Source organism: Sceloporus undulatus, chromosome 4 (assembly GCF_019175285.1).
Source record: "Sceloporus undulatus isolate JIND9_A2432 ecotype Alabama chromosome 4, SceUnd_v1.1, whole genome shotgun sequence".
Taxonomy (NCBI): domain Eukaryota; kingdom Metazoa; phylum Chordata; class Lepidosauria; order Squamata; family Phrynosomatidae; genus Sceloporus; species Sceloporus undulatus.
In genome coordinates this window covers 2,671,462-2,694,581 of record NC_056525.1, presented here as the reverse complement: position 1 = coordinate 2,694,581, position 23,120 = coordinate 2,671,462, and the positions used below count along the sequence as shown (strand labels likewise).

The window sequence follows — 23,120 nt, the reverse complement described above, 5'->3', positions numbered from 1 at the left end:
TCTTCCTATGTTTATTTGTATGGCATCATAGGCTTTACATAGCACTTTACAAAGGAGAGAAAACCACAATCCAAAATAGAAACAAAAGCCTGCCATCAGACAAAGGAGAGAAAACCACAAACAAGATTATAAAATGACTAGAATATTACTATAACAAAGTCAAAGCACTACTATAAAAATGTAAATTAATACAAATAACATGTCATAAAATACGCAGTCATAAAACCAAGACAACAGATGGAAGGCTTCCCTGAAAAGAACAGTCTTTGATTTAGACTTAAAGTAGTCTAAAGAGGTGGTGGTCTGCAACGTCATGCGAAGGACCGTCTCCCTTATTTTCATTGTATAACTGTATGTTTTATGACTGCAATATCTGCATTAAAGTTGTGGCCACTTTTACAACCCATAACCTGGTGTCTGGCTTTCTGTCTCAGTGCAATGAACTGGGCTTTTCCTAGGATTTCACTGCATGAATAGGTCAAAAATGAGTTTGTCAGAAATCAGTGTTCGAATCTGCACTATATCCAGATGCAGCTCTTGAGGTATTGGTAGCTGAAGTGCAATACTTTCCCATCTGTCTCCTTCACCTGATCCCAAGCATATTGTGTTCCACAGAGAGGCGGGATATTAATAATAATATTAACAACAACAACAACAACAACAATAATAATATTCCTGTTTCAGTCCTTATCTCTGTTCTGAAGCAGAATGACCTTCTTGGGAATCACCTGAAAGCCATTACACTTTCTGACATTGATCTTGGAGGACTGCTCAGTTTAACTGGTAAAATTGCTGGGTAAGTAGAGACAGAGGTTTGCAAAATGGATAGTTTCTGTGCTTGATGTCTTTAAAGCAGTGGCATCACTAGGGCTGGCGTCATCCAGTGCAGTTACTCATAGGGTCACCCCCTCCATTGGCTTTCCACTATTCCATACCATACTGAATCCCTAGGAATGTTTTTTGTAGTAATATTATTCATTCATCATAATTCCCGTATGCTACTACCGGTAAATGTAATGGTAATACTTGTGGCATTAACAACTAGCAAAATTAAAGTAATAGCTTTACAGTACAGTATCACCACGCACAGCCTAAATATATTCAAATGCATGTAGTTTCATGTGGTTAAAATGAAAGGTTGGTTAGAAGAGATGTTTTAAAAGAAGGTTTAGAAAGAATAATTAAAAAAAACACCATGGGGCATCTCCTTTCTCCTCCCACTGAGTCTTCTCTCCTTGGAGGTCTTTAAGCAGAGGCTGGATGGCCCTCTGTCAGGGATGCTTTGAATGAGAGTTCCTGCATGGCAGAATGGGGTTGGACCGGATGGCCCTTGGGGGTCTCTTCCCATTCTATGGGTCTATGATTCTAAAGGGATGCAGCGAACACCACAACTTGTTTCTGCCCATAGGCCAGTGCTTCTCAGTTATTTTCTGTCATGCCCCCCCTAGGAAGAAGAAAACATTTCGCGCCCCCCACGCAACTGTAAATAGTATCATTTGTCTATAAAATTGTTATAAGTACACCTCTGCATAACAGCTTTGCACCCCCCTTTACGGAGCCTCACGCCCCCCCTGGGGGGGCCCGCCCCCCTTTTGGAAAACCCTGCCAAAGGCAGATGTTTGGGGGGCCCCCCGTCCCCCCCCCCCCCTTTTAGGCTGTCACTTGGAGCAGCCTGAAACCCCCACACTCCCCTCGTGATGCCTCTGCTTTAAAGACCTCTCTTGTACACTAGTGATCTTTGATATTGGGGATTGTGTAAAATGTTGTGTAAATGAAGCATTCAAAGCATGGGAAGGTAGGATCTGAGGATTTCGTGTAAGACAAAAGCATGCTCAGTTTTGAGATGAGATCCTTTTCAGACAATGGAGATTATTGCATCAACCCCTGATTTTGTTACGACTGCATTAATGAAAGGAAATGCGCATATATATATATATATATATATATATCGGCTGGAGAGCAGTTCCTGCTGCATGTGTCTGCAATCACTATTGCAGCTGTTTCTGGTCCAGGACTCTTTCCCAGCAAGGTCCTTAAGCCTGCCTCCCTCCTCTACTGATTTACCAGCATGCCTTTCACTTTTATATTTTTATTTCTCTTTTTAAAACAGTTTAGCAGTGATGTATTCAAGCCTTTTACTCTAAGTCACAAGTCAAGTCTCAAGTCTGTGAGCCGTCTTGGGTCCCTTTGGGGAAAAAAGGTGGCATATAAATGAAATGAAATGAATACTTAAATAAGTCTCTACCTTCAAGTGTCAAATCTAATCTCAAGTAGTCCTTGCAAGTCCTTGACTTTCCTGTCCTTGGCTTTCATGTCAAGTTTCAAGTCAAGTCTCAATGTTGGGACTGCAGCCCAGACATGACCACATACAAATCTAATGCTGCAGCAGTGATATTGGCAGCAATTGGTGGGGAAAGCCCCACAATTAAAAGGTGTGCAATTGTCACGGATGGAGGACAGACCAGCTGCAGCTCAGCCATAGTTGTCACTTGGTAAGGTTTGGCCACAGATGTGTCTATTCTGCTTTAATTCCACTTTTTTGCCTTGTGTGATAATCTCCAAAATAACATTGCAACAACTGCACAGTTTCATTCTGTCACTGATGTTGTCAAAGCATATCTCCCGTTCTCACTGCTTCCCAAACTCTCTCTTCAGGCTCAAAGTTTCAAGTGCCCAAATTACTGGTTCTGCGGTGGTCCTCCTTCCAGATAAAATAAACGTAACTATTTCTGTTCACGTGGAAATCACTGGCAGCGCGTGAGTATGCAGACTCTCCAGAGCTTCTTCCCCATCCCTGTTTGAATGCAAAACAAGCAGATTTAGGCCATTAAAAGGGGATATAACCCCGGGGCGCTAACAGGGATGTAGCCAAGGGGGGGTTCTTGGTGTACAGATCCCCCTTCCATTAGAAAAATGAATGGTGCGTGCTACTACGCCACTGCACCCAAGCCCCATTATAATGGTGGCACTTAGTCTGGACCCCCCCCTTCCTAAAATCCTAGCTACGTCCCTGGCGCTAATATATTTTTCCAGCATTCACAGAATCATGTACCGACTGTAGTTCCAGGTGGTAAAGAAAGCCAGGGATCTTAAATTGTCAGCCAAATCAGGCTTGAAAATAAACTCCTTCTCATACAAAGATTGGAAATTCACTTTGTAAATGGAATTCAAAGCCCCGACAAAGGTAATTTGTTACTATTGCTATAGATGTGTGACTTGCTGTATTAGTCATTACTTTTCATGACTTTTAAAAATAACCACCAGAAAGTGATCTACAGCAAATGGCATTACTTGCAGGTAACAACATTCCTTGCAATGTACTACTTCCCAGATCTCCTCAAATGAGAAATGAGCTTTTAAAGCCTTGAAATTCTTTTCCAGCTCTTCTTCAGTTATGATCTGGGAAATAATGTTGCACATTTCATTCCTTGAACATCATCTCAGTCAATCCTCCTCTCTTAAAAATATACCTCTTTGCCTTTCAACCAGTTGGAGTTGAAACAGTTTTGAGCAAGAATCAGTAATAAAGTGTTAAGGAGCAAAAGATTGCAGTTCTCCTGAAGTCTCTTATGATTCTTAAACAGAAGCTTTTTGTCCTTACCAAACAACTTATTAGAAAATACTGTGAGATTTGTAGTCCTGAATTGGAAAAATTGGAAAGTTGATTTGCCTGCGGTTGAACCATCCCTGTCCCTTTCTATTTCTCCTTGTGGGAACATGAAAGGAACCATAGTTTGCATTGGATACTAAGGACATAGGGAAGAGGAACCATGGGAGACCACCTCAAATAAGATATTTCTGTCCTCCCCCGACATTCAGTTTGATGAAAGTCCCAGCTATTTATTTTCACTTCTTAATGCTATAGTATAAGTGGCACATTGTAAAGGCATGCACTCTTGTGTTTGTATTTTTTAGGCTCCTACTAACCACAAGTGCTGTTTCTATTTCACTTGATTTGAGCTTGAGAGTCATATATGGATTTGAAAACTTCTCAGACGGTTTCTTAGATGTTAAATTTTATGAATGTGCTAATGCATATGGAGCCATTGACATCCAAGTCTTGGGCATGTGAGTATTTGGGCCTTTCTGATTTAACGGTCCCTATTTTTTTGTGCTGTGAACCAAGGATTATTATATTCTTGGTGTACTCAGAAACTGGGGCCAGCCACAGAGTTCCTCCTGGCTGTAAAAGACATTTGGCTCACCACTTACAATGTCCCTTTCTAGATGAATGAACCATTGGCTTCACAAGTTGATCCCAGTCACCATCCAGCGCAAAGTGGGAATACACTTCTACCTTCCACAGCTGGAGACCTCCAGATGTGTCTGATCACAAGTCCTAAGCACTATGTATGATGGGAGTTGCAGTGAAACACACCTGGAGGGCACTAACTAGCGAAAGGTTTCCATAGAGGTACACAACCAATGTTGGACAACTTGCCAAGTGTTGGGGCAGATCTTTCCACAGAAACATCCCCGATTAGCTTTTGAGGAATTTCAAAGTCATTTGAAACATTATTTGAAGACCAATAATGATAGCTTTTGTCCTGTCTGATGGGTAAAAACGACAAGCTCTGTTAGCAACGGGGCTCCACAATCCACTGAAAACACAAACGACAAACACAAGGCAAGGAAGATAATGGACTGCTGAACAGGAACACTGTAAGGCCAGAGTATGCCTAGACCTTTTAGTGGTACGAACAAATTACGTCTTAACTGGGCAACTTGTGTCTGCTTATCTAGGGATCAGAACAGATAATCCTAGCAGCTGGGATCCTTGTGTAACTGAACTCAGCTAGTCTTCAGATGCTTTTATTGCAAATGCATTGTGATGCTGGCTTTCCCAAGACTGGTCCTGTAGTTCCTAGCCTTGGATGCTGGCCACTCTCACCAGAGGCCAAGATAGTTCCCCTTCCAAATCCCTCCTTGGTGTGTTAGCTTTGTGTTCTTTATGATAAGTGTGACCACTCCTGGATTCAGGCTGAATGAAGGGAGTCCCAGTCAGAGTTATACAAATAACAAGAGAACGAATGTGGTTTATTATATCTCATAGAATTGTTGTTGTTGTTACGTGCCTTCAAATAATTTCTGACTTATGGTGACTGTAAAATGATCTATCATAGCTTTTTTTTTTTGGGGGGGCATGCAATTTCAGAGGGGGTTTGCCATTGCCATCCTCTAGGGCTTGCTGAAGGTCACCCATGGCTGAGCTGGGATTTGAAGCCTGATCTCCAGAGTTGTAGTTCTGCTCTCTTCCCACGACACTGCACTGGTTCTCATTCTGCAGAACAGTAAATGTTTGAACAAGTTCCAGTGCTTAGTTCCAAACAAATAACACAACTCAGATTAAATGGAGTTGTGTCAGACCCTTTTCCTTCAATCAGCTATATTTCATAGATGCAAATGGAGTCACTATACACTCAACAATTCAGACAGACATACAGTACACACACACACACACAGAGAGAGAGAGAGAGAGAGAGAAATGCACAGAATTATGACTAGTATCCTTGGGTGTATTCATACTGCAGAAGTAAAGCAGTTTGACACCACTTTAACTTCCAAGACTCCATCTCACAGAATCCTGGGAGTTGTAGTCTGATGAGGGACCAGAGCTCTCTGACAGATCAGGCTGAATACCTAGCAAACTACAAATCCCAGGATTCCACAGGATGGAGCCCTGAGAGTTTAAAGTGGTATCAAACTGCTTTAAATCTACAGTGTGACTACATCTTCAGTCTTCAAGGTGCTGCTAGATTCATCTCCCTTTTCCTTTTTTTATGCTGAAATAGACTAAAGCAACTGTCTCTTTGAAAAAAAAATCCCCAAAGTATATAACATTTTAAAAGCCTACAAGGTGAATGCATCATTTTGGAAGTTGACGTATCACCTTTGAAACAGCCCATGCCATCAGTACTTGGCTGTACACTAAAGGGCTTCAGCTGCCCAGCAAATCCCATATTTCTCCTAAGCCACATCTGTATGCTTTATTTTCCAGTTCGCTTCCACTGTCAGCGATAACAACCATCCAGAATTCTATTATCGCCGACCTAAACCTCCAGGTAAGCCCATAGACAACAGCTCTCTACGGTGACCATCTGTCACAAGCAAGGGTTGGGAAGACATTGGTAACCAGAACTTGTCAATGGTCAGTGTCTCTCTTGGGTCTTAAAACCATCAGTTCCTCCTGACAATGCTATGAAATATTGGACACGGAAGGATTAATAGCCAATACTTGACTCCAGTAGTAGAGTAGTACAAATACAAGTAGAGCCTTTACACGCCAAAAGGATTGGTGTAGGGCAGTGTTTCCCAAACTTTGGTCCTCCAGTCGTTTTAGACTTCAGCTTCCAGAAGCCCTAGACAGTTTGGCCAGCAATCAGGAATTCTGGGACCTGCAGTCCAAAACATCTGGAGGACCACAGTTTGGGAACCGCTGGTGCAGGGAATGGAAAGCATATTTGAAAATATTTATTAAAAATGTTTGAAATACATGTTCTTTGAATGTTGGGAGGAGAAGAATTTTGGACTGACAAGAATCTTCACAGTTTGGGATTTATTCTGTGCAAAATTCTCATGGGGTTGTTTTTGCACAGAAACCAGAATTTGACAGAAAGTATGTATAATGGTGAAATAGTTTGGTGATTTGGAGGAGACGAAGTGGAAGGGGCAGCTGAGGAAGAGGAAAGGAATGCAATGGGGAAAGGAGACTTAGCAGTTTATCCCACGAAGGCAATTGGGAGTTTATCCCATGAATATCCTGGAAAAATCATCTAATTACACAAAACAATTTCACACGATGTCGCACAAAACCCACCTTTGAAGTGGTCACAGAGAAGCATTAACATGCATCTTTTTACTTTTTGGGAGTTCAGTGACAATGCATTTCCAATATCACTTTATTTGCTCAGTTGCGTGTGATTATCATTCACGCAATTACTCAACATTTTCGCTTTATTTGTGGGATGCTTTAAATGAGCTTTAATCTCTCTTTAATGCCGAAATTAGCCCCAGTGGGATAAACCCCTTAATACAGTTTCCCCAACTCATTTCTCCATCTTCCTACAGGAGCTTCACATTCACGTGGACTTCCTGAGATGGGGAAAAAGCAGAGTTCACCATCCTCTTCTTTTCACATGTAATATCCAAGTCTCGAGCCCAGCCAAGTGTTGGACCATAACTAAAAAGTTGATGGGCAGTTCCTGGCCACTGAGAAAGTTCCTTTTCTGGGGGGCGCCTTGGTCCCTTGTGTGGTGGAATGCAAAGGGATCTTGGAGCACATTTTAGACTCACCAATTGCAGCATAAGATGCATCTGAAGAAGTAGACCAAATCTACCAAAGTTTATACTACAACTTCTTTTGCTCAGTTATTCTAAGATGCTGCAAGATCCCTTTGCATACTGATATTTCAGACTAACATGGCAATGTCTCCGAAATCTCCTTTCTGTGGTGTAACCAATCAGCATATGAATCAGAACCAGGCTCTCTTGGTTGCATACTTTACTACAGCGAGACAGGTCTGCTTAACCTTGCTCTTCTCTGGTTTTAGAGAAATACAGAAGCATAGCCTTGCTTATGGCTGTTTCTACTGGATGTTTCATACTGGATGACTTAGGAGCTGTGTAGACCGGCTGTTAAGGCTGGCCTGAGGGTGGAGTTCAGGTGTGGCATCCATTAATAATAATAATAATAATAATAATAATAATAATATTTATTTGTATACCGCCCCTCTGGCAAACCAATCCGGGCGGCCACCCCGGACGCACGCCCCAACTCCACCCCATGGCAGCGTGATGCTGTGTGCTGCTCCACCCAGTGTGCGGCATCACAGCACTCCTCTAGCACTGCGTTTACATGATGCAGCCAAAAAGGATTGCCTTAAAGTTACAGCAACATGGCTGTTGCACCCTTTCCAGGACCGAAAAAGAAGGCACTTTTTGCAACTCCTTTTTGCCCCCTGGAAAGGCCAGATCGGGGCCACAATGTGCGGCTGCCACGGCCCTGATCTCAGGATGGGGCAGTCTCCACAGCCGCTTACTGAGCAGTGGATTATTTTTAATGCACATGCCAGCCAGAATATGCTGCCTTGGAGAGTGGCCCTTCTTTGTGGTTTTTAAACAGAGGCTAGATAGCCATCTGTTGGGGATGCTTTCTTTGTGAGTGGGATTGGATGGCCTTCGGGGTCTCTTCCAATTCTAGGATCCTATGATACTATGACATAGTGGTTATTCATCTGACCACTGCTTGCTTTATGTAGTATTCAGCCCTTTTAATGTTATATATCAGTATTTTGTATTAGTGCAAGTCTCTTAATGATACGACAAGATTCTTGCCTGGAAAGCAGAACATCCAACCATACTTGCTCCACTGCATTTCTTTGCCTCTGTCGCCATCAGTTTTCTCCCTGTTCAGCCCACTTCCAGGGCAAAGAAGGCAAAGGAGCATTTGGTTCTTAAGATGCTTCCTTTAGATGTTACTAGCGTCATTTTCCATGTGCATGGGGCAGATATTGGTGAGTATGTGGGTGTACAAAATGCTTGCTTACACCATCCTACTTGAACTAAAGGAGGTGATGCAAAATCCACTATGAACCAAGTTACAGGGAAACGTGTGACTTTGCATAGGCTCTTATTCTGTTTTTTCCCCATTCTGTAGCTCTGCCCCATTCTGAAGGTTGTCTTTGATGTGGCGAAGGTGGTACTGTTGAACACTCTGAATGGTGAGAACCTTGTGTCTGATCTTTCCCCGGACTTTTACATTCCTCTACTGTGTTTCACGATCATGTTATATCATGTAGTCGTGGTCATCATTTGCCAGATTTTGCCTTCTGCTGGAATAATCTCTGGAGATGAATAGTGTTTTGGAATATTGGTTTGGGTCCCCCCGGTCAAATGTTCAAGTCAAGAATAAATAGAGGCAAAGAGCATAGTATGCTCACAAATCTAATGCTGCACAGCAGATGTCCAGGAAAAGATCTGTGCACTGATAATTCATCTCTCCCCTCTCACCTTCTGCCTTGGTTTCAAACCTCAGCTTCTTTCTTCCAAAATGGTTCCTTTGCTCCTTCCACATACAGACCGAAACTGCTCCTTCCTTAGCTGGCTCTGGAAAAAAGGAGGGAGGACTCAACTGCTCCAAAATGGCTCTTGTCTTGCAAAAGCACCCTCTTTCCTAGGCATCTTCCCCTGCACTTTTCTTAATTTAATGTTCTTTTCCATCTATTTCTCAATACCAGTCACTGAAGAATGGGAACAGGAGCACTTCTTGTGTGTTTCTCTGCAGCATCTAGTTGTGTACTTAGGAAGCTGGATGCTGGATTAGACTGCTGAGCCAGCAGGGCTATTTGTGTGAAAATCTTCATGGACACTTATGAGTAGACTTGTCCCTCCATATTCACTAGGGTTAGCAGCACAAGACCCCCATGGATATGGAAAAACCGTAAATAACAAAAACACCATGTTTTTCTCTGAGAGGACACCTCAGTGCAACTCTGTGGTCAACCTCCGACAGACACTGACCATAGAATTGTGCTGGAGGAGCTGCAAATGCCTAGTAGAGTATTCTCTCTAGGAATCTCCAGGTCTTCCAGTGCAACCATTAGTCAAAGTTGACCATAGAGGAGCACTGGAGGACCTAGATATTCCTAGAGAGAACATATTCATCAAATCCACAAATATCAAAGCTGCAAACATGGAGGGATGAGTGTAATTATTAAAGAAAAGAAAAAAAGAAAAAGAAAATGACCACAGATGACTTCTTGTTGTTGATATGTGCCTTCAAATCATTTCTGACTTACGGCGACCCTATCACAGGGTTTTCTTGGCCAAATGTGTTCAGAGGAGTTTTGCCATTGCCTTCCCCTGAGGCTGAGAGAGTGTGACTTGCCCAAAGTCACCCAGTGGGTTTCATGGCTGAGCTGTGAATTGAATCTGGTCTCAAAATCGTGGTTCAACACTCAAACCATTATACCATGCTGCCTTTCATAGAGATGACTTACATTATGTTTAAAAGCAGACCATGAGATAGTTCAAGGTTGTCCATACCTTGGTTCAGCCATTAATCAGAAGGAAGCCTGCAGTCAAGAAATCAGAAGAAGACTAATTTGCTCTTGCACCTATTTATTGGGACTTGGAAGGACAGCTATGATGGAACTAGACAAAATCCTGCAGTGTAAAGATATATCATTGAATACTAAACTTAGGATGATCCATTATTTCCCATTTCTATATATAGTGGTGAAAGCTGGAGAAAGTAGATAGGAAGAGAAACAACTCATTTGAAACTTGTTGCTGGAGAAGAGTTCTGTGGATTGTGTAGATTCAAGAACAAATGAATCCCAAACTCTCACCTTGAAGCCAAGATGGCTAAACTCCATACCATTTTAACCCTGTTGCCGTTCACATTTGTCACCGTATCGGTTTAAAATGGAGGCGCCTCCATTTCCATCAAAGCGCAATGTGAACTGATTTGGTAGTGTATTCACACTACCGAAGATGTGGATCGTTGCGGCTCTTTAAAAAAATTGGCTAAGGGGTCTGGTGTCAAATGCTCCGGTTTAAGTGGGCTTTTTGGCCGCCCCCCGCAAACTGCATCGATTGCAGTCGGGATGAGTGTGAACGTCATGGAAATAAACTGGTTCCAAAGTGGTTTATTTCCATTGTGTGGATGGCCCTGAAATGTGTTTTTAAAGATCTTTTAAAACTGTTGTGTTGTGTATTGGACTCCATGTAACTTATATCACTGTGAGATGGATAGAACAGCAATATATCCACAGACTTAATAAATAGACCAATCCTGCCTATGTACCAGCCAAGCAGCCAGTGGGGAGAGTTGGATGGTCAAAGTCTTACACAAAAGGGCCAAGAAGATCATGTCAAACTTTGAAAGCATGTTAGGAATGAACACAGCTGGGTGTGTCCTGATCTGACTGTTCCCTCTGTTCCCACAGTGGTGTTTCCCCTGGGCATTTATGGAAACGTGAAGATTCAGTTGGCAAGCTTGCCTGCATTACTGGACGCTTATGTTGGAATAGATCTATATGTAAGTAGCAACAACAGATGAGAAAGCCCTTCTGTACCTCTGGCTATAACCTGTTTCCTTAAACAACAGAGGAACTCATGTGTCTCCTCTCTAAAATGGTGAAGGGTCTGGAAACTATGAAGCCCTATGAGGAACGCCTCAGGGAGTTGGAGATGTTCAGCCTGGAAAAGAGAAGGTTACGAGGTGATATGATAGCCCTGTTTAAATACTTGAAGGGATGTCATATTGAGGAGGGAACAAGCTTGTTTTCTGCTGCTCCAGAGAATAAGACTCAGAGCAATGGATGCAAGCTAAAGGAAAAGAGATTCCATCTTTACATTAGAAGGAACTTCCTGATAGTAAGAACTGTTTGACAGTGGAAGACTCTTCCTTGGAGTTTGGTAGAGTCTCCTTCTTTGGAAGTCTTTAAACAGAGGCTGGATGGGCATCTGTTGGGAATGCTTTCATTGTGAGTTCCTGCATGGTAGAATGGGGTTGGACTGGATGACCCTTGGGGTCTCTTCCAATTCTATGACTCTATGTTTCCCTTATTAGTCTGTGTGGATCTAACAGTTGGCACTTTCTCTGTCCCTTCAGGTTGATCTCCAGGTAGCAGGTACCATCATTTCCATTCCCAGCGTAGCCCTCTCTATTGGCGTGCCTCTTTTGCACAACTATAAGCACTGCCAGGCTATCCATCCCGGAGTGGTGAACATCGTCTTGTCTGTCATATCCCCCAAACAGCCTGTGGAATTGAGCTGCACCCCTGACAAAGTGAGTAATCTCTGATGCGAAGCAGCCTAGTAGCTGAACAGAACAGCAAGGGAAGGTGAGGAGGGATCTGAAACGACAAGGTGAATGCTGCAACGGAGGGGCAGATTGCACAGCAGAAAGGGATCCTTTGGATTAGTACAAATTCTCCTTGGTTAAATATTGGGAGACGCATCTGCCACATATGAAGAGCCCCCCAGGGCTACAAGCAGAGCAACATAATTTGCACAGAGTGCATTAACACTACAAGGTCATTTTAAAATTTATTCTTATCCAACACGAATAACACAACAACAAAAACAAATACAATTTATATAGAAAGTGGAAAAAAAGAAGTAACACCATCAGTAATGGAAACTGTGGTTGCATCCACACTGGAGAAATAACCCAGTTTGGCACGGCTTTACCTGCCCTGGCTCAAGGCTATGAAATTCTGGGAGTTGGAGTTTGTTGTGGGCCCAGAGCGGAGCAGAGCTTAAGGAAGGGAGGCCCCACAACAAATGCCAACTCCCAGAATTCATAGCCTTGAGCCAGAAAAAGAGTTAAAGCCGTACCAAACTGGGTTATTTCTCCAGTGTGGATGCAGCCTGTATGCTTATATTGAGATGACAAAACTAACTTGTTTGATCAAGACTAGATCATTAGATAAATATAAAGAAGAACGGTCAAAAGCCTTAGAATACATGGAAAGAAACTTGAAAGAAAAGACAGAGGCGGATTGAAGGAGAGCGGACGGGAGGTTTGATTTTTCTTTTTCGTTCTCCTTAATTGAATGATAGTTTTAATCTTATGTTGCAGTATGGTCGACATCTGTATGTTAACAGTCTGTCAACTACTAGGTTTGTCTTTTTAGGTTTAATTGTGTAAGGCAATGCCTATTAAAATAGTTTGTGTGTTCAAAAACAATTAATTCCCTTTTTATATATAAAGTGGGCCCTCCACATTTGCCAGTTTCCCTTCCACGGTTTTGCTTATTTGCCTCTTTTTGCACCAGCTGCTGCTGAACCAGGGCCTCATTCACAAGCCGTTTTTTATTTTTTAACGGGATGATGTAAATAATCTCCAGGTCTGCTTTTTAAAAAACGTGCGAGGACACCTCTCTAGGAATCTCTAGGTCCTCCAGCTCAACTCTATGATCAACATTTGCTGGAAGTTGACCATAGAACCACACTGGAGGACCTACAGATTCCTAGAGAAGCGTTCTGTCTAGGATCTCTAGCTGCTCCAGTATGACTCTGTGGTCAAATTCCAGAAGAGTCGCATTGAAGAACTTAGAGATTCCTAGAGGAAAATCAAATCCATGAATAATCAAATCCACAAAAGTCAACGGCGCAAATGTGGAGGGCCAACTGTACAAACAAACAAAAACAGTAACGGCAATCCTAATATAACACAAAAAGCTAACAAATACTCTGGCTTCCTCCTTGTCTGAAAATGATGGCTATAGCTCCTGATTACTAGACTTCCTTTAACTCATAATACACAAAGCTTCTGCAATATAAGCATAGTTCATTTTATAAATCTAAAACCAATAACTGACCCTCAAATGGAATGTGTCTAAGAAACAAGCATCTCTCAGTCTTTTAAACATTTTCTCATGGATTTCTCATTAATCTGAGTTGTCAGTTTTTGCATTTGAGTAATTTCAACTATCTTCCTCAACAATCTTCTTGGGTTGGAGTAGTAGCTTCCTTCCACCTCGGAGCAGAGACCATTCTGGCTGCTGTAACCATATACTGCCAAGTCTTTCTATATTTCTGTATGGTCATTTTAATGACAATTTCTCATAATGTTTAATTCCATTAAGCCTTTATGTAAGTATCAAGGAGCTTGCTGTTCAGATTGCTGGATTAACGCTCTTCTTTCCTCTCCTGAAAAACAGTATTCTAAAGCCGACGAACTGAGGAACGCTATTTTAGCTCTGATTCCAGCTGGGGTGAGTGACATCTCTCAAAACTGTGAGCACCATATGCCTAATGAAATGCAAAGCCATCTCAATGTAATGCAAAGCCATGCCAAAACCCATCTTTTGTGGGATTAATTTCAATGTGAGGATGAGACGTGTAGAAGGTTGTGGGCAAAGGTAGAGAAGACAGTCGGCCAGTCTGCTCCAAAACAAAAGGCAGACAGACACACACTCCCCTGTTCTTCATTGGTATCAAACTGACCTTTGTAGGTGGCCAAGTGTCACATGATGTGTCTATGTGAGTAGGCTGAAATAATACATATTACTCTGATATTTGGCATATTGGGATGTAAATCCTGCCACCTTCCTCTTCGGGGCAACATAGGGGCTGTCCACACTGGCTGAAATACCAAAACTGTCCTGGACTTTTCCAGAACTTTTTGTTCCTACGGTTTCAAATTGTACCTGCATATACTGCTTCCATTGGCAAACCTCCTCTGGACAAATCTTGCCAAGAAAAAACTATGATAGGTTCACCTTAGGGTTGCTATATGTCGGAAATTACTTGAAGGCACACAACAACAGCAACAACAACAGCAGCAACACTGCTTCCACAGCACAAACTCATGGTCAGTAAGATGATCTATTTCCTGTACCTTCAGGTGGAAAATCCTGTTCCTTAAGATGGAAAAAAAAAGTTAAATTAACCAACCTCTGGAGTTGTTCCATGTTATCTCTGGTTAAACCTGGGAATGGATAGAATATATTCTGGGATAAGCCAAGCATTGTATGGCTCTTCAACCCCTTGCCCCAGAAAGAACGGGACCTTCTGGTCTTTTGGGATGACCAACTTTTGGAGGGTGCAAAACTGACCCTAAACATTTGTTACAAAATGCACCTCTGTAAAAAAACCCTGAAATGAATGTAATGGCTGGATTAGCTGCTAAACACCGCTCTAATTTGCACTGCACTGATTTAGCTGCCATGGATCGGTGCTATGAAATTCTGGAATAGGGAATAGCCTTCTCTGTCGTTCAGGGAGCTCTGATGCTACAACAGACTATATGTTCCAGGATTCTACAGCACTGATCCATGGCAATTAAAGTGGTGTTACACTGCATTATTTTTGCAGTGCAGATTAGGCTGGTGTTCTCTTGTGGGTGCAAGTTGTTCTCCCTGAAGATCCAAAGTCCTGGGTTTTCTCATCAAAGTGGACATGGCCCTTCTGCTGTCAAATAATGCTGAATAATAATAATAATAATAATAATATTAATAATAATACTCTGTATGCCACCTTGATTGTCATGGACTGAGAGGCAGGATAGAAATAAAAGTTGTATTTGTTTTTTTATTTATGAATATAAAGAAAACAAAAAATAATGACCATGAAGGAACTACCCAAATTCAACTTAGACAGTGTAGAAACTGGAATAGCTTAAAAGTTCCCCTACTTGGGACCAAACATTGATCAGAATGGAGACTGCAGTTAGGAAATCAGAAGAAGGTTAGGAATTGGAAGGGCAGCCATGAAGTAACTAGACCAGATCCTAAAGAGTAAAGATATAATAATAATAATAATTTTATTTCTATACCGCCCTTCTAAGAAAATCACGGCGGTTTACATCAAAATACATTACAATAAAATCCAAAGCAGTTAAAACATATATAATAACAAACAACCCAATAACCCAAACTCATGCCAGCTAGACAATGCTGACGAAGGAGGGGGGAGAGAGCATCCAGGGGTGGGAGTCAGGGGTAAGCCTGCTCGAAAAGATAGGTCTTCAACTGCTTCTTAAATTGGACAAGGGAGGTGGCCGAGCAGAGCTCGACAGGCAGCGTGTTCCAGAGGTTGGGGGCTGAGGTGGAGAAGGCCCTCCTAGTGGTGGTGACTAAGCGAACCTCTGCATCTCTTAACAATTGCTGCCCCGATGATCTGAGTGTGCGGGGCGGATTGTATGGAGAGAGACGGTCCTCTAAATATCCTGGGCCCAAGCCATTTAGGGCTTTATAGGTGATAACCAGCACCTTGTATTGCGCCCGGAAGCGAATAGGCAGCCAATGTAGGTCTTTAAGGACCGGTGTTATATGACTGGCCCTGGATGTACCAGTGACCAGTCATGCTGCCATATTCTGCACTAATTGCAGCTTCGGGGTATGATATAAGGGCTGCCCCATGTAGAGCGCATTGCAGAAATCCAAACGAGAGGTTACCAGGGCATGTACAACAGTTTCAAGGTCTCTCCGGCCCAGGTAGGGACGCAGCTGGCGTATTAGCCGAAGCTGATAACAGGTGCTCCTAACTGTCGCATCCACCTGAGATGTAAGGTGGAGCGACGAGTCAAGGAGCACCCCCAGACTGCGTACTGAGTCCTTCACAGGAAGCGTGATGCCATTCAGGACAGGTGGAATCACCGCTATCCCAGGGCCGGGGGAACCTATCACAAGTACTTCCGTTTTCTCTGGATTCAGGCTGACCACTAAAGTTAGAATTGTCCAAGCCATTGTATTCCCCATCACTATGAATGGATGTGAGAGCTGGACAGAGAAGAAAGTAGGTAGGAAGAAAATACATTCTTTTGTGATGTGGTGCTGGAGAAAAATGTTGAGGATGGGCAGCCAAAAGGACAAACAAACGGGTCCTTGAGCAGTTAAAGCCACAAATCTCCCTGGAAGCCAAGATGATCAAACTGAGGCTGTCATACCTTGGCCACATCACGAGAATGCATGATCCACTGGAAAAGACAATAATGCTAGGAAAGGTAGAAGGCAGCGGAAGGAGAGGAAGACCACATGCCAGATGGAGAGATTCAATTCAAGGAGTCAGGGGCACGAAATTATAGGAACCGAGTAGAGCAGTGGAAGACAGGGGGGTCTTGCAGTTGTCTCATCCACAGCATTGCCATGGGCTGGGGACAATGTGAGACCAATTAACAACAACAAATGGAATCAATGACTCTGCACAGCCCAAATTTTAACTGCCATGGATGTTCCAAAGAGCAAAAATGGTAGCCTCCCCAAGACCCAATATTGAATCTCTCTTTTTTTCCTCCTCTCTCTTCAGAGCTCTGCAATCATCTCCGCGGTACGTATGGTGTCCCTTTGGGTTCCTCCTTCCTGACCAACCCCTGCAGTCTTCAGAGCTGACTCTAAACATTGGAGTATCTGCGGCCATGAAGCTTTGCTACTAATGATCTCTCACTCTTTCTTCAGAATACCCTGTACCTTAGAATCTTCCTCCTGGTGGATCCAGTGATTGAGTTTAAAGCTACTGGGGCCATTGTTTTTGCCAAAGTCCAAGTCGAGGTGTTTGTCAAGAACGCAGATGGATCTGTATTGTCCGTACTTGTTGTCAGCAGTGTAAGTACTATCACTATAAATACTCTTCTCCCTGGTGCCAAAAACCCTGTTACCCTTGCTGGATTCTGCCACACCAATGGGAAGTGGGAATCTAACCAACCTTCACTCCCCTCTGACCGTTGTGGTTTTCTCCAATGTGTATCTGTAGAACCTCAAGTTGGCTGCCGCAATCTCCGTAGTTTCTAGCAAACTGAAGATAGTCCTCTCCATCTCCGGGTGAGTGTTCTGTTGTTTTTGGTGCTCATAGTGCCATCCAAGATCCAATGGCAGTTGTGTGATTGTTTCCATGTTGCAGCAAAGTGTATGGGGACTACGGTCCTTGCCATTATGTGCTGTTATGAGTTGGGTCTTAGGTGCTCATTGAGGAAAATGTCCTTGTTGTGTTTTTGTGTTTCTGACTTGTGGTGCAGGGACGTAACTAGGATTTTAGGAAGGGAGGGAGTCCAGACTAAGTGTCACCATTATAATGGGGCTTGAGTGCGGCAGCGCAGCAGCACACACCATTCATTTTTCTAATGGAAAGGGGGGGCCGGACCCCACGAAACACCCCCCCCCCCGGCTATGTCCCTGTGTGGTGGCCCTAAGTGATGACTAATCCTTAGGCAAAGTTACCATGCGTTTTCTTAGCCTCATCGGTGCCTGGCTGCCTTCTCCACACATCACGCAGCCACCATTTACTGTACATTTGATTCTCCACATTTGTGGCTTTGACTTTTGCGGCTTTGGTTATTTATGGCTTTGATTAATATGTTCTCTTTAGCAATCTATAGGTCCTCCAGCGCAACTCTGGAGTTGACTTTTGAGTTGTACTGGATGACTTTGAAGTCCCTAGAGAAAACGCTTCTCTAGGCATTTGGAGCATGAGTCTACGATCAACCTGTGGCAGATGTTGACCATAGAGTTGCTCTGGAGAACCTAGAGGTTGCTAGAGAGGTGTTCTCTTAGGTAAAAAGAATAGAGATTTTTAGTTGTGGCTTTTCCACATTCAACTTATCCACATTTCATATCAAAATCCTTAATTTTGGCCCCTAAACCTGCTCTCAACGTATACGTGATATTGACTTATACACAAGTATATATGGTAATGTAACACAATGACCATCAGCAGATATCAGAATACAGTTGCCCCTCCTAACATTTTGGACCCCCCCCATGGCAACTCACACATATGCAAGTCTCATAGAGAATAATGGTGCGCACACCCATGGTGCACATGCAGGGCTGTGCAGGCGTGCACACCCATTTTAAAGATAGCAGCTCAAGTCTGCACATATGGAGGGATGACTATATATCTATACTCTAGCTCAGTGATTCTTAAACTCTGGCCTTCCAGGTGTCTTGGACTTTGGCTCCCAGAATCCCAGACCATTAGCCAAGATGGCTGAAGTCCAAAACACCTAGAGGTCCAGAGTCTGGGAGTCACTGCTCTAGATATTGCTCCTGCTGAGCATGATTCTCTATTTCTGTAGCCATGTGCTGTGCAGCTGACTTGCTAGATGTACCTAGTGCAAACCAGGTTGTCAGCTGAGCTACACAAACTACATATGGCTCCACCAACTGGTCTAAAAAATGTATCCTTGAGTGGGCTTGAAAGGTATTAGGAGTTATTTACTTCTCACTCACCCTTGCTCCCTACCAATGTTTACCTGATGGAAGGCCAGAATCTGCAACCAAGAGGATTTAGAAACTTTAATCAATCAGAAGGGAGAGGCGGGTTATAAATAAAAATAATATTATGATGATTATTGCAACAATTGGTGCCCCATGGTTTCTCTGGTGTTTTTTTTTCCTTTTTTTTTGGGGGGGGGGGCACACAGGTCCTGTTGCAAAACCTCACTGCTGCTTCCAGGAAAAATTTGGATAGAGAGGAGTATGATGCAGCTACATTCCCAGATAAATAGTTTGCAGAGCCATACACTCAGTCATGGTGACGATGGACTTTGGCGAGCACCAAAAGCAGCTATTATTGTTCACAATACACATCAAACCAATCACTCAACAATTTCACCCCCTGGAAAGAGGCTATTTTTGACAGTTGAATTCTTACTATGTCATATACTGTATTCTTACCCCTCAGGAATCCGCTTCTCCTGGTATCTTCAGGTGTTGGCATCATTGATGTAAGTTGATCTTTTCTGGGGCATCATTATTTTACTTTCAAGGTTTCCTTTATTTTGGTAATGGTGGCTACTTCTTACTGATGTAAACAGGGAAATGTTAGAGCTCATTGGTAGAGGAGATGTTTTCTATGCAGACGATCCCTTGATCAATTCATGGCATATCCACGTATGGCTGGGAAGCCTCTTCTTTGTCTGAAATACTGGGGAAGCGAAGATGAGAAGACCTGCAGATGATGGAGCTCAGGCAGCTCATGTGCTCTGTGTGCAGAAGCTCCAGGTTCAATTGCCACCAGTATCTCCAGACTGGGTTGGGTGCTTTGAGTGTGACTTCCTGCATGGCAGAATGGGGTTGGACTGGATGGCCCTTGGGGTCTCTTCTAACTCTAGGATTCTACAATTCTATGAATCTTCTCCATATGAAACCTTCTAGAGAGGACACCGCTCAGCCAGTTCTGGGCTAGATGAGCTCAAGGTCTGCATTGGTATAAGGCCACTTCATCTATTCCACGTGTCCACTTTTCACTCTTTTCTTCTCTCACAGGTTTCCAGCCTTGTATCCCACTTCAATAACTTACTGGCTGAAATCTTTTTGCCTCTTATCAATGGTAAGATCCTCAGGATAGTGGCTGAGCAGGAGGCACCTGCAAGATTGCGCAGCCAAATTCATGGAGGTGGGCGGAGATTATACAAATTTATGGGGAAGATCGTTAGACCAAGTCTGGATTCTTAGACGTCGTGGTGCTATGGAACCCTCCTACTGAGAGAGATATCTGATAATGCCAATGGCTGGAGAAGCACGTTGTCCCAACTAGCCCTGTCCTGTGAGACCTTTGGTCGATGTCCTGCCTGCTGTCCCTCCTTCATTAGAAGGGAGGCCAATGTCAGTGCAAGAATGTTTTGATACTCCGAGAAGGACTACAACTCAGTTGCTCCTTGCACTGCATGTAAAATGTAGCATGCAAGGTCTCAAATGGATCTAGAATGTTCAAGGGCCCTACTTTCCATGGGTTCATATCCATCATATTACCAGTCTGGACAGCTTTAAAAAGGCTGTCAAGATGGATCTCTTCCGATAGGACTTTCCTGAACACTGAACCCAGCCATGCATTGAATGGACCATCACACTGAGGGCCTTGTATCCCCATTATCCCGTATCTGATTATTTTAAGGTTTAACATAAATGTTATTTAATAGATTGTGGGGAGGGGGTATGGGGGCAGGGAGGAAGGGAATAAATGGGTTTATTGTTATATTGTTCGGAATTTATTGTAAGCCGCCTCAATCCTGATGGAAAAGTGGGGTATAGATAAAGTTGCTGTTGTTGTTATTATTATTATTATTATTATTATTGAGGCTTTAGGAACATATCTGAGGACTTTGTCAGACTACCAAAAAACGATGGGAGCATAGTGATATACTCCCATCAATATTGTGTAATAACGCTAAGATTTTCACACAATGTCGCATGACGTTGTGATCATCGCATGATTAACCTGTGAATACAGAGGCATTCTAGTGCTACTTTTTATTCACAGGATTGTTACGGGATAATCATGTGATAACCATGAGGTCATGTGAAAATCTTAGTGCTATTGCACGATATTGATGGGTGCATATCGCCATGCTCTCATCTTCTTTGGTAGTGTAATAAAGTCCTGGGACTTGTCCACTCCAGATAACTCTTCCAGAAGGTGGCCCTGGGCCTCAGGGACAAGGAAGACCATCGGCATTTGCAATATTCTTGATTAGCTTCAACTTTTCTATGCTACCTATATCATCTTCAGCTTTTTATTATTAGTTTCAATTATTAGCACTGCATTTGATTTTCCTATGTAGTTGCAAACTGACTTTGGAGCTAGCATGATGTAAAAGGTTGTACAGAAACGCAACAGGCAAACAGGGTCTTTAAGTCCACCCGGACCTCTGTCTGCAGCAACACATCTCTCCATGAGCCTAAGGTCATATAATGTCTTTCTTACAGGGCCTCTTGCTTCTGGAATCCATCTGCCTGCGATCCTAGGCATTTCCTTGGACAGCGTGTTTATCCAGCTTACCGACGTAAGGATTGAATTAATTTAATATAATCATAGTAGTATTGGACCCTTTACAGACATCGTCTTGTTGCAGTCATTACAACAGCTCTGTATGGAAGCTCAGTGTTGTTGCCTCTGTATTGGGAGTCCCATGGCCATGTAGTAAAAGGGAGTCTGAAAGAATGGCAGGCCACTTTCCTCCAAGCCCTCTTGGCCAGTAAGCGCTTTGTAGAAAATAGGGCCAGAAAACAAGGGAGATCCTAAACACATCTGCAAGCGAGAAGGCAAGTGAGTTGCCAGGTTGCAAACTAAGTAGGAATCCCCTTCCCTCTTCCTTTCTCTCTTCCCCTTTCCCTCCGTCCCTCCTTTCCTCCCTCCTTCCTTCCTTCATTTTCCCCTCTTCCTTTCCCCTTCTCCTTCCCCTACTTTGCTTTCCCTCTTCCTCCCTTCCCCTCTTCCTCTTCCCCTTCCTCTTTCTTTCCCTGAGTGCTAGGGAATCCTGGGAATTGTAGTTTGTGATGGCACCAGAGATCTCTGATAGAGAAGGTTAAATGTCCTCCAAAACTACATGTCCCAGAATTCCCTAGCACTGAGCAGTTGAAGTGGTGTGAAACTGGATTATTTCTGCAGTGTGTTTAGTCCCTTTATCAAAGTGGTCTATCTGAAGGAGCGACCTTCCAGATGTTTCTGGACTGCAATATCTGGAAGGCCAGGCATTAGCTAAGGGACACTTCAGGGTTCTTGCCACAAAGGGTCTGTTTTATGTGCGGCTGTTTCAATACGACAAGTAGGTAAAGCATGAAGATCAGATCAAAATAGAGAAAAGTCTTTGCCTGGAAAACTCGCTGCTCTGTAAGATGGGAGCAAGAAGTAAGGTAGAAATGGGAAATGTATGGCTTTATAGGAGAACGATCCTCCCATGTTCTTCTTTCATTTTGGGGTGGGATGCCCTGAAATGCAGTGTTTAAAACAGCTTATTCTCCTTGGAGTTTATCACACGGGAGGAATTTCTCTTAATTTCAAATGAAAAGAAAATGGGGCCAGAACGCATTCATGTGAATTCACTAGTACAGCACACTGACGTGAATTTGAATTGTGTTCGAACCAACTTCTCATTGGCTGAAAATAGCTTGTCATTGCCCGAAATTGAATGTGATCACCTCTCACGCAATAACGTGAAACCCCATGATTGCGTTCAGACTGACTTCCCATTGCTCGAAATTGCATGTGGTAGTCTATCATGCAATAACACGAAACCCCATGATTGTGTTTGGATTGCCATTGGATTATACTTCCAGTTTCTCTTATCTGATAACGTCCCTTTTCTCCTTGCTCAGGGTGCCCTTCTGCTGTATATCTAAAGCAGAGGATCAACCAAGCGCAGAAGCCTCTACGCAAAACCACAACATGAATGCTTTGTTTTGTTGCTCTAACTTGATTCCAGCTGATTCTTTTGTGTGTGTGTGATTCTCACACAAGTCTTTCAATAAATGTATTGGCTTCTTCTGGCAACTTGTAGTGAAATCCCTTTCCTAATTTGCCTTAAGATGAATTTCCGCATGAGTAAGGCCCTTGAAATCCACCATTTTATATGTGCCTCATTTTTCACTTCCCAGTACAGTTGTCCCTTCATATTCGCTAGGGTTAGGGGAACAAGACCCCCATGAATATGGAAAAACCGCGAATAACAAAAACACTGTTTTTACCTGAAGGACACCTCTCTAGGAACCTCTAGGTCCTCCAGGGCAACTCTGTGGTCAATGTCCAACAGACACTGACCATAGAATGGCACTGGAGTAGCTACAAATGGTCTTTCAGTGCAACCTTTAGTTAAAGTTGACCACAGAGTTGCAATGGAGGACCTAGATAGTCCTAGAGAGAACATATTAATGAAATCCGTGAATAATCAA

The 23,120-nt window shown here is 43.1% G+C and overlaps 1 protein-coding gene across 1 annotated transcript in view; it reads left to right on the top strand.

Annotated features, from left to right (window-relative positions):
• LOC121929695 (BPI fold-containing family B member 4-like) overlaps positions 1-22,714 on the top strand; it is a 24,417-nt gene extending 1,703 nt beyond the window's left edge. Inside the window, exons 2-16 of the mRNA XM_042465528.1 lie at positions 685-796; positions 2,656-2,757; positions 3,916-4,068; positions 5,999-6,062; positions 8,657-8,720; positions 10,950-11,041; positions 11,618-11,794; positions 13,674-13,727; positions 16,762-16,782; positions 16,911-17,057; positions 17,206-17,273; positions 19,135-19,177; positions 19,719-19,782; positions 21,159-21,235; positions 22,548-22,714. Coding sequence (XP_042321462.1) covers positions 685-796; positions 2,656-2,757; positions 3,916-4,068; positions 5,999-6,062; positions 8,657-8,720; positions 10,950-11,041; positions 11,618-11,794; positions 13,674-13,727; positions 16,762-16,782; positions 16,911-17,057; positions 17,206-17,273; positions 19,135-19,177; positions 19,719-19,782; positions 21,159-21,235; positions 22,548-22,571 — 1,262 coding nt within the window. The 3' untranslated portion in view covers positions 22,572-22,714. The remainder of the gene's footprint in view (positions 1-684; positions 797-2,655; positions 2,758-3,915; positions 4,069-5,998; positions 6,063-8,656; positions 8,721-10,949; positions 11,042-11,617; positions 11,795-13,673; positions 13,728-16,761; positions 16,783-16,910; positions 17,058-17,205; positions 17,274-19,134; positions 19,178-19,718; positions 19,783-21,158; positions 21,236-22,547) is intronic.
• Positions 22,715-23,120: the final 406 nt, after the last annotated feature.